The 13,448-nt window shown below is 41.7% G+C and overlaps 1 protein-coding gene across 8 annotated transcripts in view; it reads left to right on the top strand.

The window, feature by feature from the left end:
* The window catches only part of PCBP3 (poly(rC) binding protein 3), a 53,451-nt gene that overhangs the window by 22,338 nt on the left and 17,665 nt on the right, over positions 1-13,448 (top strand). The window contains exons 7-10 of one of the 8 annotated variants that reach the window (XM_073645641.1): positions 3,117-3,191; positions 5,783-5,824; positions 7,093-7,168; positions 7,515-7,574. In XM_073645641.1, coding sequence (XP_073501742.1) covers positions 3,117-3,191; positions 5,783-5,824; positions 7,093-7,168; positions 7,515-7,574 — 253 coding nt within the window. Of the gene's footprint in view, positions 1-3,116; positions 3,261-5,782; positions 5,825-7,089; positions 7,169-7,514; positions 7,575-13,448 lie in introns of all 8 variants that reach the window. The other 7 variants (XM_073645640.1, XM_073645638.1, XM_073645637.1 and 4 more) reach the window with 7 other exon arrangements.

Genomic DNA, 13,448 nt, shown 5'->3' with positions numbered 1-13,448 from the left:
CTAGCTGGCCATGCTGGCCAAAAGAAGACCTTCCAACTTATTACCCGGCATTACTGGTGGCCTACCCTGCGTAAGGACGTGGTAGACTTCGTCGCGGCCTGTTCATCCTGTGCCCGTAACAAAGTTCCCCGACATCTACCTGCCGGCCATCTCCTGCCCCTTCCCGTACCTGCTGCTCCTTGGCAACACATCGCTATGGACTTTATCACCGACCTTCCAGTTTCTGCCGGTTGTACTGTCATTTGGGTTGTCGCTGACCGTTTTTCTAAGATGGCCCACTTCATTCCCCTGCCTGGTCTTCCGTCTGCACCCGAGCTGGCTAAAGACTTTATCCGCCACATCTTCCGTCTCCATGGTCTGCCCCTCCACATCGTGTCGGATCGTGGGGTTCAGTTCACCTCTCGCTTCTGGAGAGCCACATGTAAGCTGCTGGACATTACCCTGGATTTCTCCTCCGCTTACCACCCTCAGTCCAATGGTCAAGTGGAGCGGATCAATCAGATCTTGTCCAGCTACCTCCGGCACTTCGTTGATGCTCACCACTCGGACTGGGTGGATCTCTTACCATGGGCCGAGTTCTCTTATAACAACCATGAGAGCGAGTCCTCTTCCAAATCCCCGTTCTTTATAGTCGGTGGCCAACATCCCCGGATTCCACTTCCTGTCTCCGTTTCTGTGGACAACCCTGCTGCGGAGTCTCTTGTCAGCGAATTTTCTACTATTTGGGAGAGCACCAGGTCCGCTCTTCTTCTCTCCTCTGAGCGGATGAAGAGATATGCTGATAAGAGACGTCTGGATCCGCCCCAATTCCGTCCGGGAGACAAGGTTTGGCTCTTATCCAAACATGTGCGGCTCAAAGTACCCTCCTACAAGTTGGGTCCTCGATTCATCAGCCCCTTCGAAGTCCTCAGGCAAATTAACCCTGTGGCCTACAAATTAAAACTCCCGGCCACCCTACGGATCCCCAACTCCTTCCACGTATCTCTCCTCAAACCTGTTGTCTTTAACTTTTTTTCCAAAAATCCAGGTGCCCCTCCTGCTCCGGTTTCCGCTGATGACATCTTTGAGGTAGAGAGTATTCTGGCCTCCAAGAGGGTAAGAGGAAAAACCTTTTTTCTGGTAGATTGGAAGGGGTTTGGTCCTGAGGAGAGAACTTGGGAACCCAGGGAGAACATCAACGCCCCGCTTCTCCTTCAGAAATTTCTTTCTGGCCAAAAAAAGAGGGGGCCTAAAGGGGGGGTACTGTAGCATCGGCGTCTCTGCCCCGTTCTAGGCAGAGACGCCATCCCTCTCACCTCCCCGCTCCTGGCGCGGCGTCCTCCAGCGCTTCTCTCCCCGCTGCTTCCGGCACACGCTCCTTCCCCGGCAGTGTGCTTAGGGCGCGCGCGCGCTCCCCCTCTCTTAAAGGGACCGCGCGCGCCTTCCTAAGGAGTCCCCGGCCAATTGCCGGAGGACCTCCCATATAAAAGGCACCTCCTCCAAAATGGAGGTGCCCGAGCAATGTTGTAGCACTGTTCACTACTCTGCTTCAGCCTTCAGGTCCCGTTGCCAGTTACCTGCCAGATACCTGCCAGATTCCTGCCAGTCTGCTGTCTAATTCCTGCCTGATATCCTGCTACCTGCCTGCTAGCCTGAGGTCCGACGGTCTGCCTTCCAACTTCTGTCAGTCTGTCTAAGGACCAGCTTGCCCGCTCACCTGGGAGCGCACATCTTCTACCTGCCTGCTTGCCTGAGGTCCGACGGTCTGCCTTCCAACTCCTGTCAGTCTGTCTAAGGACCAGTTTGCCCGCTCACCTGGGAGCGCTCATCTGCTGCCTGTCTGCTAGCCTACCAGGAGGCTCTGCCGTCACGTGCTGTGACCACCCGCCTGTCCAGAGACTCCTGCCCGCTCACCTGGGAGCGCTCATCTGCTACCTGTCTGTTGGTCTTCCTGGAGGTTCCGCCATCACATGCTGTGACCACCCGTTTATCCAGAGACTCTCGCCTGCTCACCTGGGAGCTCACGTCTATCATCTGCCGCCACAGGTCGTACCAATCCTTTACCCAGAGACTGCCCCGGTCACTTGCCGTGACCTCCTGCCCGTTCATCCAGAGACTGCCCCGGTCACTTGCCGTGACCTCCTGCCCGTTCTTCCAGAGACTGCCCCGGTCACTTGCCGTGACCTCCTGCCCGTTCATCCAGAGACTGCTCCGGTCACTTGCCGTGACCTCCTGTCCGTTCATTCAGAGACTGTCCCAGTCACCTGCTGTGACTGCCTGCCCGTCTACCCTGGTCGCCACCCGCTCCCTTACAAGGACCGCCCCCTTGTATAGTAGCTCAGAGGTTCCGCCTCCCAGACCCGTTACAGATTATGAACCTCTTGGCTACAAAACGACTCCAGCAGCTCATATGGTGGCTACATTCATGGAAGCAATATAGGACACATATATCATGAGTGATAACTAGTGATGAGCGAGTATGTTTTGTTAACCCTTTCGCCGAGTATACTTGGCTTAGCACCAAGTATTTATAGCGTGCTTGGGCTTTAAGTTTTCGTTGCTCCGTGATCATGATTTGCGACTGTTTGACAGATTTAATACATGTGAGGAATGCCTGTTTTTCCAGCATTCTTCACATGTATTAAATCTGTCAAACAGTCGCAAATCATGTTCACGGAGCGAGGAAAACTTAAAGCCCGAGCACGCTATAAATACTCGGTGCTCGGTCGAGTATACGCGGCGAAAGGGTTAACAAAACATACTCGCTCATCACTAGTGATAACACAATTAATGAAACAAGTTGAACTTTCTTTATCAAAAAAATATCAATGCTCGACCAAGCAATCCTAAAGTGGTAGTTGAAGAAAAATTAAAGGACTTTTATATTGATGACCTATCCTTAGGAAAAGTAATCATATGATCATATAAAATTGGTGATGGTCCAACACTCAACATCCCCACCGATCAGCCCTTTAATTTCAGACGGATATAAACAGTGTTTACACTTGGTACATCGATAGTTACATTATTTTAGGATCTGTAGTTTTATGTTATTTTTCACCAAGTGGCTATTGTTGTTTATTTTTATAAGAGGGGTACTCTAATATTATCTCTCCCTCTCCTATCCCTTTTCCTAGTCCCCACCAAAAGGTGCCACCATCCCTTACCGTCCAAAACCCGCCTCCGCCCCTGTCATTTTTGCAGGTGGTCAGGTAAGAGCGGATCCGCTGGGTGCCTCCACTGCCAACCTCAGCCTATTGCTGCAGCACCAGCCTCTGCCCGTTAGTTTGCAAAAATTTTCTTGCATGTTTTCTCATCCTTCAAGTTATCACTCATCAAGACTGGATCATTAGCTCTATGACTATACATAATGCAGACAACAGAAAAATTTGTTTAATGTGATGTCTATAAAGTAGAGAATGAGAATGATTCCAGTAAGATATTGGAATGATCTCTATCAATTTTTGACTTTCCCATGTACATGGGGCCTTATACAGCATACCGTATTTTGCTAAAATGGTCTGGCCGTGTGACTTAAAGTTAATGATCCCTCATCCTCTGCATGAATGGTTGGGTAAATTTAGTGCCATGGTTGCATGCAAAATAATTAGGGAACTAATGGGACTAATCTTAATAGTTTTGTTATCTTAATGACATCTAGATTGTAACTATCCGCAGATGTTTAGAACAGTTCAACTCATGAGCAATGTGTGAAGTAGAAAGAATCGAGTCTAGCAGAGTCTTTATTTTACTGATGGATCAAAGATATATTCATGAATTATTTATTACTAATTACTTACATAGTAACAACATTCCCATAGGGAAAAAAAAGAGGAATGACAAATTTATTAGTGGGTATAAAGTATTTGTCTTTTTAAAAAAAATAATATATAAAATAGTTTGCATTAAAGTGAACAAACATTATCCCTATAGAACTGAAATGAAATGTATAATCAAACAATGACCTATTGTTTAAATCAGGTTTTGTGTTAAATGTCTTTTTTAAATATTTTTTGACAATGATTATTTTTCATATTTCAATCTATATTAAACACAATGGAAATCTTGCAATTTTCACACTGATCAATGGGGCTATTTTAGACTCCTACTTTCTATTCTTTACTGAACAGTTTTCAGAAGTCTCATTATCATCAGAGGTAGGATTAGAATGACAGGTGACACTTCCCATACACAGCTGATAAGACACTATTCTCCAATCACAATAAACAATGTCACAGCTCACCTGCTCCCCCTCCTTTCACAATGACCTTTGCACTCGCTCATTAGATGCATCAATACAAAAGATATGATCTGAGTCACCTTATTGCTGCTAATGTATATATGAATTACCTAAAATAACAGGAAGTGTGAGTCTAGAATAGCTCCAGAGGCCAATGTGAAAACTGTAAGATTTTTTTTAATACATATTATATGTAAAATAACCGGAAAAAAACAAACACACATATATGTATATATTTCTATTTTATTTTTTTTAGAAATACACTTATCATAACCTGATTTTGACAATGGGTCAATTTTTGATGACGCAATCCATGTAAAGATTCCCCCAACTCTATATTTTGTCACTTTTCTGACAAACAGAAAACTGTAATACACTATAGTAAACACTAGATGTCACTACAGTACAGTATACTCCCTGGAATGAGCGTAATTATAGAGCACTCTGTTAGCTCTACCTTCTTTCATCAAGATCACATTTTCTTTATTCTATTATAGATATATAAATCTAGATTTAACTTGTAGAAATCTCTTAAAACATTTATTACTGTCCCATTCAGCTTCATGGAAGATCTTTTCATTTAGAACTTGTGGGACTCCACAAACATGACAACTTTTGCATGGTCATGGAGTTGTGCAACTTTCTTTTCTCATCATTGGAAAAGTTGTATTCATTTTGAGTGTACATTGCTTTCCATTGGAGTTTGACTATTTCTTGCATGACATTGCACAATAGCATTGAATCCCTCAATGACTGCAATCAGTGGCAACTTTTAGCCAAGTTGTGGCCATACTGAGCCGCACATATTGTGCATGTGATTGGCAGTCTTACTGATAACATTTGTCATTCTCACATTGTCTTAGGCTATGGTCACACATCATGTTTTTTTTTGCGTCGGTTTTCTGTAGCAAAACCTGATCTTCAAGGGCATTTTGTTCAGGATTTGTATTGCAGTTTTGGTGCTTTTTTATGTGTTTTTGATGCGTTTTTTTTCACTGTCCTTCTGTCTCTTTTTATGCATGTACATAAAGTTCTGTGAAAAAAAAAGAACTCCATTCTATTTTGGCATCAAAAACGCTGAAAAAAACACTGTAAAAACGCTGATACAAATTTTGGTGCGTTTTTGATGCGTTTTCTTCACCACCCATTACTTTCTATGGGTGAAAAAAAATGCTGAAAAATCGCTGAAATAAGTGACATGCTCTATTTTCCAAAAAAACGATGCACGGCACAAAATCCTGAACAAAAAAAACCCATGATGTGTGAACAGAGAATTCTGGTTTCTCATAGACTTTGCTGGTACTGCAAAAGGAAGCTGAAAATTTGCATAAAAAAACTGCATCAAAAAATGCTGAAAACAACATGATGTGTGAACATAGTCTTATTCTTAGATTTTCTGGACCAGTATGAGCATGCTTGATTCTACATTAGGAAATAGATGTGAAATGTTTCATTGTAGTTCCCGGGGTCATGTAGGACTCATCCATGGTCTTCTTCTCTTTGGCTATGACTATATTTCCATATCTATATACCACTCTGACTTTATTTCCCCTTCTGTTTCAGGCCTATTCTATCCAAGGACAGTACGCAATCCCCCACCCTGATGTGAGTTTTTATCTCTCATTTTCTATCACCCTCCTCTTCCTCACACTTTCTTCCCCAGCATGCTGATGTTACTGATAATTAATATTAGCTCATAATATTAATATGTCTGAGATGGGAGCTCTGTATTTGTTACTCGATGGGCGGCCATGGAACGTGCGTCACAATGGAAAGAGGACTTGGCTCCATCAGGTTTACGCTTCATAACTTTATTATTTTTTTCTCATATGGTTGAAAAATTTACACAGATTAAAAGAGAAACACAATCCAAATTCTGAACAAAAATGTCATAATTAACCTGTATGGTGAAGCCAATGCGTATAATGTGTACACATCCCATAAAGGATTGACATCTTCTAATGCATGATAACAATACTGAATACTTCAGCCTTCCATAAGGACATGCAGAATTCTTCTATTTTTTGCTGTTTTAAATATGTACAGATTAGTTGCCGTGATGCCATTCTATGGTAGCCTATATTGCTTGGCATCAATAGATATTATGTAGATAGAAATCATAGACTTGCCAAAAATGCATGAATGGTTAAAAGGAAAAATGACTTTCCAACAAATGACAAAAAAAATAAATAAATTCAACACAAATGAACATAAAAAAAGAATGCCCCATGATATTAACATGAAGAATATATGCTCCATCACAGAAATATATGTCAATTTCGTCAAAGTTTTAAAGGGGTTGTCCAATGAAAAAAAAAAAGTTATCTGCTATCCATTGGGTAGGTGATAACTTGTTGATCGGTGGGGGTCTGAGCTATGGGACCTGCACCAATCGGCAGAACAGAGTCGTTTTATCCCCATTAGAATGAAGCAGCGGTGCCTATATGTGATTTTTGCTCTACTCATTCTTTATCGAGCTGCTTAGCTTTGTACTTGACTTTTTCCAGCAGCTCCAAAGAGAACGAATAGAGCGATAGTCGGGCATCCCACCTGCTGCTAGCAAGAATAAAAGTGTCCCATTGGGGATAAAAATTCCCCCTTCAATCCCCACCAATGTAAGTAATCACTTATTTTGTGGACAGGTGATAACTTGTTTTCAATGGACAACCCCTTTAAGGAGGGCTTGTCAGGTCATATGCTTCTTGCCATTTCGGGCCAAGCTCTTTTCTTCTCTACATTGTGTGTGTATGTCCCATGGCAACCTGGTGATTTGTTTTCTTTTATTATTTGACTCTGTTTTCTTGTGCCTGTGACTTCTTGTACTCTCTAACAATAACCTTCTTAGTTCTAATGTCCCTCCTACCCCTCAGCAGTTGACCAAGCTCCACCAGTTGGCCATGCAGCAAACCCCCTTTACTCCCCTCGGACAGACCACCCCTGCTTTCCCTGGTACGTACCCAACTTTCCCGTTCTAGAGTCTTCCTTCTTTTCTCTTCTCACGTCTCAGGCATTTCACTTTTTTGTTCATTTATTATTTTTTTATGCACTAATTTCTTTTTTTTTTAATACACTGTACGTAGTAACGTTCTGATAACTCCATCAGCTTGCACTCTAATAATAAGTGGTTGGGCTTAGATAACTTCTGGTGGTTCTTTGATAGACATAGTCATCTGTATTTAGAAGTATTGCCGGATTTATTCCATTTTCTCATCAATTTATGAGCTTTTTTAGATGATGCAAAAGATTAATATCCTCAAGGGCAAGAACGTTCAATATATCTCTTCTTTCTCCTTAGGAGAAAAGCTGCCCTTACATTCCTCTGAAGAAGCTCAAAACTTGATGGGCCAGTCAGCAGGTAAAACATTCATATCAGAAATAGATATATTTCATACAGTAGGAGTCTCCACTATTTAACCTAAAGTTCATTGGGTGGATGACCTTCATGTAAAATCTGCACCTTAATTAAGTTAGGAGAACACTGGAAGATTGTGGACCAAATATAAAGGGTTGGAAGGTGGTGGAGACACATTTTACATATCATTCTCGTATCAATCACACATTCAATAATGATCCATCCTAAGAATCCTATATTTACTTAAAGAGTAACCATCATTTTGATTTTATATATATATATATGTATATATATATATATATATATATATATATATATATATATATATATGCATATACAGTTAGGTCCATATATATTTGGACAGAGACAAAATTTTTCTAATTTTGGTTCTAGACATTACCACAATGAATTTTAAACAAAACAATTCAGATGCAGTTGAAGTTCAGACTTTCAGCTTTCATTTGAGGGTATCCACATTAAAATTGGATGGAGGGTTTAGGAGTTTCAGCTCCTTAACATGTGCCACCCTGTTTTTAAAGGGACCAAAAGTAATTGGACAGAATAAATAATTGTAAATAAAATGTTCATTTCTAGTACTTGGTTGAAAACCCTTTGTTGGAAATGACTGCCTGAAGTCTTCAACTCATGGACATCACCAGACGCTGTGTTTCCTCCTTTTTGATGCTCTGCCAGGCCTTCACTGCGGTGGTTTTCAGTTGCTGTTTGTTTGTGGGCCTTTCTGTCTGAAGTTTAGTCTTTAACAAGTGAAATGCATGCTCAATTGGGTTGAGATCAGGTGACTGACTTGGCCATTCAAGAATATTCCACTTCTTTGATTTAATAAACTCCTGGGTTGCTTTGGCTTTATGTTTTAGGTCATTGTCCATCTGTAGTATGAAACTACATCTGAGCACACAGTATGGCTCTGAATACATCAGAATTCATTCGGCTGCTTCTGTCCTGTGTCACATCATCAATAAACACTAGTGACCCAGTGCCACTGGCAGCCATGCATGCCCAAGCCATCACACTGCCTCCACCGTGTTTTACAGGTGATGTGGTATGCTTTGGATCATGAGCTGTACCACGCCTTCGCCATACTTTTCTTTTTCCATCATTCTGGTAGAGGTTGATCTTGGTTTCATCTGTCCAAAGAATGTTCTTCCAGAACTGTGCTGGCGTTTTTAGATGTTTTTTAGCAAAGTCCAGTCTAGCCTTTTTATTCTTGATGCTTATGAGTGGCTTGCACCGTGCAGTGAACCCTCTGTATTTACTTTCTTGTAGTCTTCTCTTTATGGTAGATTTGGATATTGATACGCCTACCTCTTGGAGAGTGTTGTTCACTTGGTTGGCTGTTGTGAAGGGGTTTCTCTTCACCATGGAGATTATTCTGCGATCATCCACCACTGTTGTCTTCCGTGGGCGCCCAGGTCTTTTTGCATTGATGAGTTCACCAGTGCTTTCTTTCTTGCTCAGGATGTACCAAACTGTAGATTTTGCCACTCCTAATATTGTACCAATTTCTCGGATGTTTTTTTTCTGTTTTTGCAGCTTAAGGATGGCTTGTTTCACCTGCATGGAGAGCTCCTTTGACCGCATGTTTACTTCACAGCAAAACCTTCCAAATGCAAGCACCACACCTCAAATTAACTCCAGGCCTTTTATCTGCTTAATTGAGAATGACATAACGAAGGGATTGCCCACAACTGTCCATGAAATAGCCTTGGAGTCAATTGTCCAATTACTTTTGGTCCCTTTAAAAACAGGGTGTCACATGTTAAAGAGCTGAAACTCCTAAACCCTTCATCCAATTTTAATGTGGATACCCTCAAATGAAAGCTGAAAGTCTGAACTTCAACTGCATCTGAATTGTTTTGTTTAAAATTCATTGTGGTAATGTCTAGAACCAAAATTAGAAAAATGTTGTCTCTGTCCAAATATATATGGACCTAACTGTATATATAAATAAGAAACTTTGTAATATATCTTATCAGAGGATTCTGCTTCTTTCTCCTCCTGGACTGATCATTCACTCTCAAAATTCTAAATTCACGGGTAAAATGTGTGTTTAGTGAATACAAATTTTCCTATAACTGAGATAGGAGATGACAGTTGGTGCTCATAAAGTTCTATAGAGAACTGGAAACTGTACTTTCAGGATGTTACACACCTGTCCTGAGTACCGCGGGCTCTGCTTCCTTCTCTTGGGTCTGCTGCTCTCTGTAGTGCTCCATGTTGAGTTTTGCAGATTGTGATCCAGTGAAGATCTATGACATTGTCTCCCTAGACCTATCTAAAGCCCCCATCACACTAAGCGAGATTGCTAGCGAGATCGCTGCTGAGTCACAAGTTTTGTGACGCAACAGTGACCTCAGCGCGATCTCGCTACGTTTGACACTTGGCAGCGACCAGGCCCCTGCTGTGAGATCGCTGGTCGTGTCGGAATGGTCTGGACATTTCTTTGATCGTTGAAGCCCCGCTGGGTAGCATGTATCGGTTTGTTTGACACCTTACCAACGACCTTGTTAACGACTCAGACACAGAAACACATAGGCGTGCATCGTTATACAGATCGTTAAGGGTCGCTGCATCGCTGCTGCGTCGTTGGGAAGGTCTGACTGTTTGACATCTCACCAGCGACCACATAGCGACGCAGCAACGATCCCTGACAGGTCGTATCATTGTCGGGATCGCTGTAGCGTCGCTTAGTGTGACGGGGCCTTAAAGCCCATTGACACACACAACTGTGTCTTATCATTGAGACTCTAGTGTTCATTGTCTGGTATGCTCCATTATCTGTACTACTGTTTTTCAACTTGCATCCATCCTTGCTGGGTTCCCCTCCATTTGTCCATCTGCTCCTGAGTTTCTAGTTAGTCCTAGTCCCCACGGTGTCCTCTGGAAGCTGCACCAACGCCTGGGGCTCGTGTGCCCACCCGGACCAGAGGCTTAGCAGATCTACTTCACCTGATGATCCCTTACACAGGAGAACTTGCAGCAGAATGTCTGTATCTGCTTCTAGCTCCTCCCTCCTACCCTCTCCGTAGAATTTTAAAAGCACCAACTGCCATCTCCTAACTCAGTAATGGGAAAGTCTGTCTTCAACGAATACAGATTTTACACCTTTTACCCATTAATAGAGAATGAAAGATCAGTCCTGCAGATGAAAGAAGCAGATTTCTCTGATAAGATATATTCCAAAGTTTCATGTGTACTATTGATTTATAAAATAAAAATTTAAATGACGGTTACTCTCTAAAGAGGCCCTGTCACTTGCCATAAATATATAATATTTTAATCTGGTGTAAATGCCTCTGTTCTCCAGAATTATGGCATTATTTCACTTTTGGTCCGGTGCCTTTTCTATTCCTGAGATATGGCCCATCTTCCCTGAATATAAATCTAGTTTGTTTTTGTTTTTTTAGCCAACTGGGTGTTAAGACTCCCATATAGAGTTAAGGACTACACCCCCTTGTCTGAAAAGACTAGATTTTCATATAGGGAAGAGAGGTCCATATCTCAGGAGCAGAGAGGCACAGAAACAAAAGAAAAACAACCCCATATTCAAAATTAAGACATTTAAACCAGGTAAAAAAAAAATACATATTGATGGCAAGTGACGAGTCCTCTTTCAGTTTTTATTAAAAAAAAGTTTTTTTTATTAATAAATAGCCTGACCATTTCACAGTAAAATATTTCAACAATTCAACTTCACTTCATTGTTTTTTTTTCCATAAATAAGTTTTTTTTCTCTACAATTCAAAACAGTCATGATCATGTTCCCGCAGAATCAGCATCAGATACGTCCTATTGTGGAGATTCCAGATGTGAAATCTGATTATTTGTTAGTGGTATTTTTCAGCAGAAACTCAGCTTGGAAGTGACTGGACAAAATGTGATCATTAGAGAATAGAATTTGGCAGTGTATAGAGTCTCTGGTTAGGTCTCTGGTTATTGTGAGTGACTTATTGTGCTTTTTGCTATCCGATATGGTTCGTATGAGAATCATCTCGTTATTTTGCTTAGATAGAAAATTAAGTCAGAAATGAATGGTCTAATTAAGGTGAATCATTCATTTTAGTTAAAAGGGTCTGTGCACACGATGCATTTTTGTTTCATTTTTTCTGCGCAGTTTTGTCACAAAACCGGAACGATCTCCTAGTGCCAGCAAAGTGAATGCGATTCCTAAGGTCTCATGCACATGTTGCCAATTTTTTACTTGCAGATTTAAATCTGGAGCATTTTTTATGCAAACTTCATCCATACTAATAAATGGGGAAAAATCTGCAACAAAAATGCATGTAAAAAATGCGACAAAAACAAGGGTATTTTACACATAGTTTTTCCTGCCAACACATTAGGATTTGCAGTAGAATTTTCCTGAACATGTGCACATACCCTAAAATGTTAGGAATTTGACCCAATCTGTAAAAATCAGGATTTAGCATTTGCTGAATGAGAACAAGATATTGTTTCTGTAATCATATAACAAATTTATTGATAAGAAACGCACTGAATCATCAGAAAATGGTAATACTGAAAGTGAAATATTCCAGTTTCTTACTAGACGATAAATCGCATACAGTGGACTAAAAAATAGGTTAAAGGGAATCTGTCAGCAGGCTTTTGCTACAATAGGTACGGAAAGTATTCAGACGCCTTTAAATTTTCCACTCTTTGTTTCATTGCAGCCATTTGGTAAATTCTAAAAAGTTAATTTTCTTTCTCATTAAAGCACACTCTGCACCCCATCTTGACTGCAAAAAAAAAAACAGAAATGTAGAACTTTTTGCAAATTTATTAAAAAAGAAAAACTGAAATATCACATGGTGACAAGTATTCAGACCCTTTGCTCAGTACTGAGTAGAACTACCCTTTTGAGCTAGTACAGCCATGAGTCTTCTTGGGAATGATGCAACAAGTTTTTCACACCTGGATTTGGGGATCCTCTGCCATTCTTCCTTGCAGATCCTCTCCAGTTCCGTCAGGTTGGATGGTGAACGTTGGTGGACAGTCATTTTCAGGTCTCTCCAGAGATGTTCAATTGGGTTTAGGTCAGGGCTCTGGCTGGGCCAGTCAAGAATGGGCACAGAGTTGTTCTGAAGCCACTCTTTTGTTATTTTAGCTGTGTGCTTAAGGTCATTGTCTTGTTGGAAGGTGAACCTTTGGACAAGTCTGAGGTCCAGAGCACTCTGGAAGAGTTTTCATCCAGGATATCTCTGTACTTGGCTACATTCATGTTTCCTTCAATTGCAACCAGTCGTGCTGTCACTGCAGCTGAAAAACACCTCCATAGCATGATGCTGCCACCACCATGTTTCACTGTTGGGATTGTATTGGGCAGGTGATGAGCAGTGCCTGGTTTTCTCCACACATACCACTCAGAATTATCACCAAAAAGTTCTATCTTTGTCTCATCAGACCAGAGAATCTTATTTCTCATAGTCTGCCAGTCCTTCATGTGTTTTTGAGCAAACTCTATGCGGGCTTTCATATGTCTTGCACTGAGGAGAGGCTTCCGTTGGGCCACTCTGCCATAAAGGCCCGACAGGTGGAGGGCTGCAGTGATAGTTGACTTTGTGGAACTTTCTCTCATCTCCCTACTGCATCTCTGGAGCTTAGCCACAGTGATCTTGGGGTTCTTCTTTACCTCTCTCACCAAGGCTCTTCTCCCAGGATTGCTCAGTTTGGCTGGATGGCCAGGTCTAGGAAGACTTCTGGTGGTCCCAAACTTCTTCCATTTAAGGATTATGAAGGCCACTGTGCTCTTAGGAACCGTGAGTAATGCAGAAATTCTTTTATAACCTTGGCCAGATCTGTGTCTTGCCACAATTCTGTCTCTGAGCTTCTTGGGCAGTTCCTTTGAACTCATGATTC

This window comes from Phyllobates terribilis, unplaced genomic scaffold, assembly GCF_046119375.1.
Source record: "Phyllobates terribilis strain yellow unplaced genomic scaffold, ASM4611937v1 Scaffold_9__5_contigs__length_417890890, whole genome shotgun sequence".
NCBI classification, from domain to species: Eukaryota; Metazoa; Chordata; class Amphibia; order Anura; family Dendrobatidae; genus Phyllobates; species Phyllobates terribilis.
This window is presented reverse-complemented; position numbering and strand designations above follow the sequence as displayed.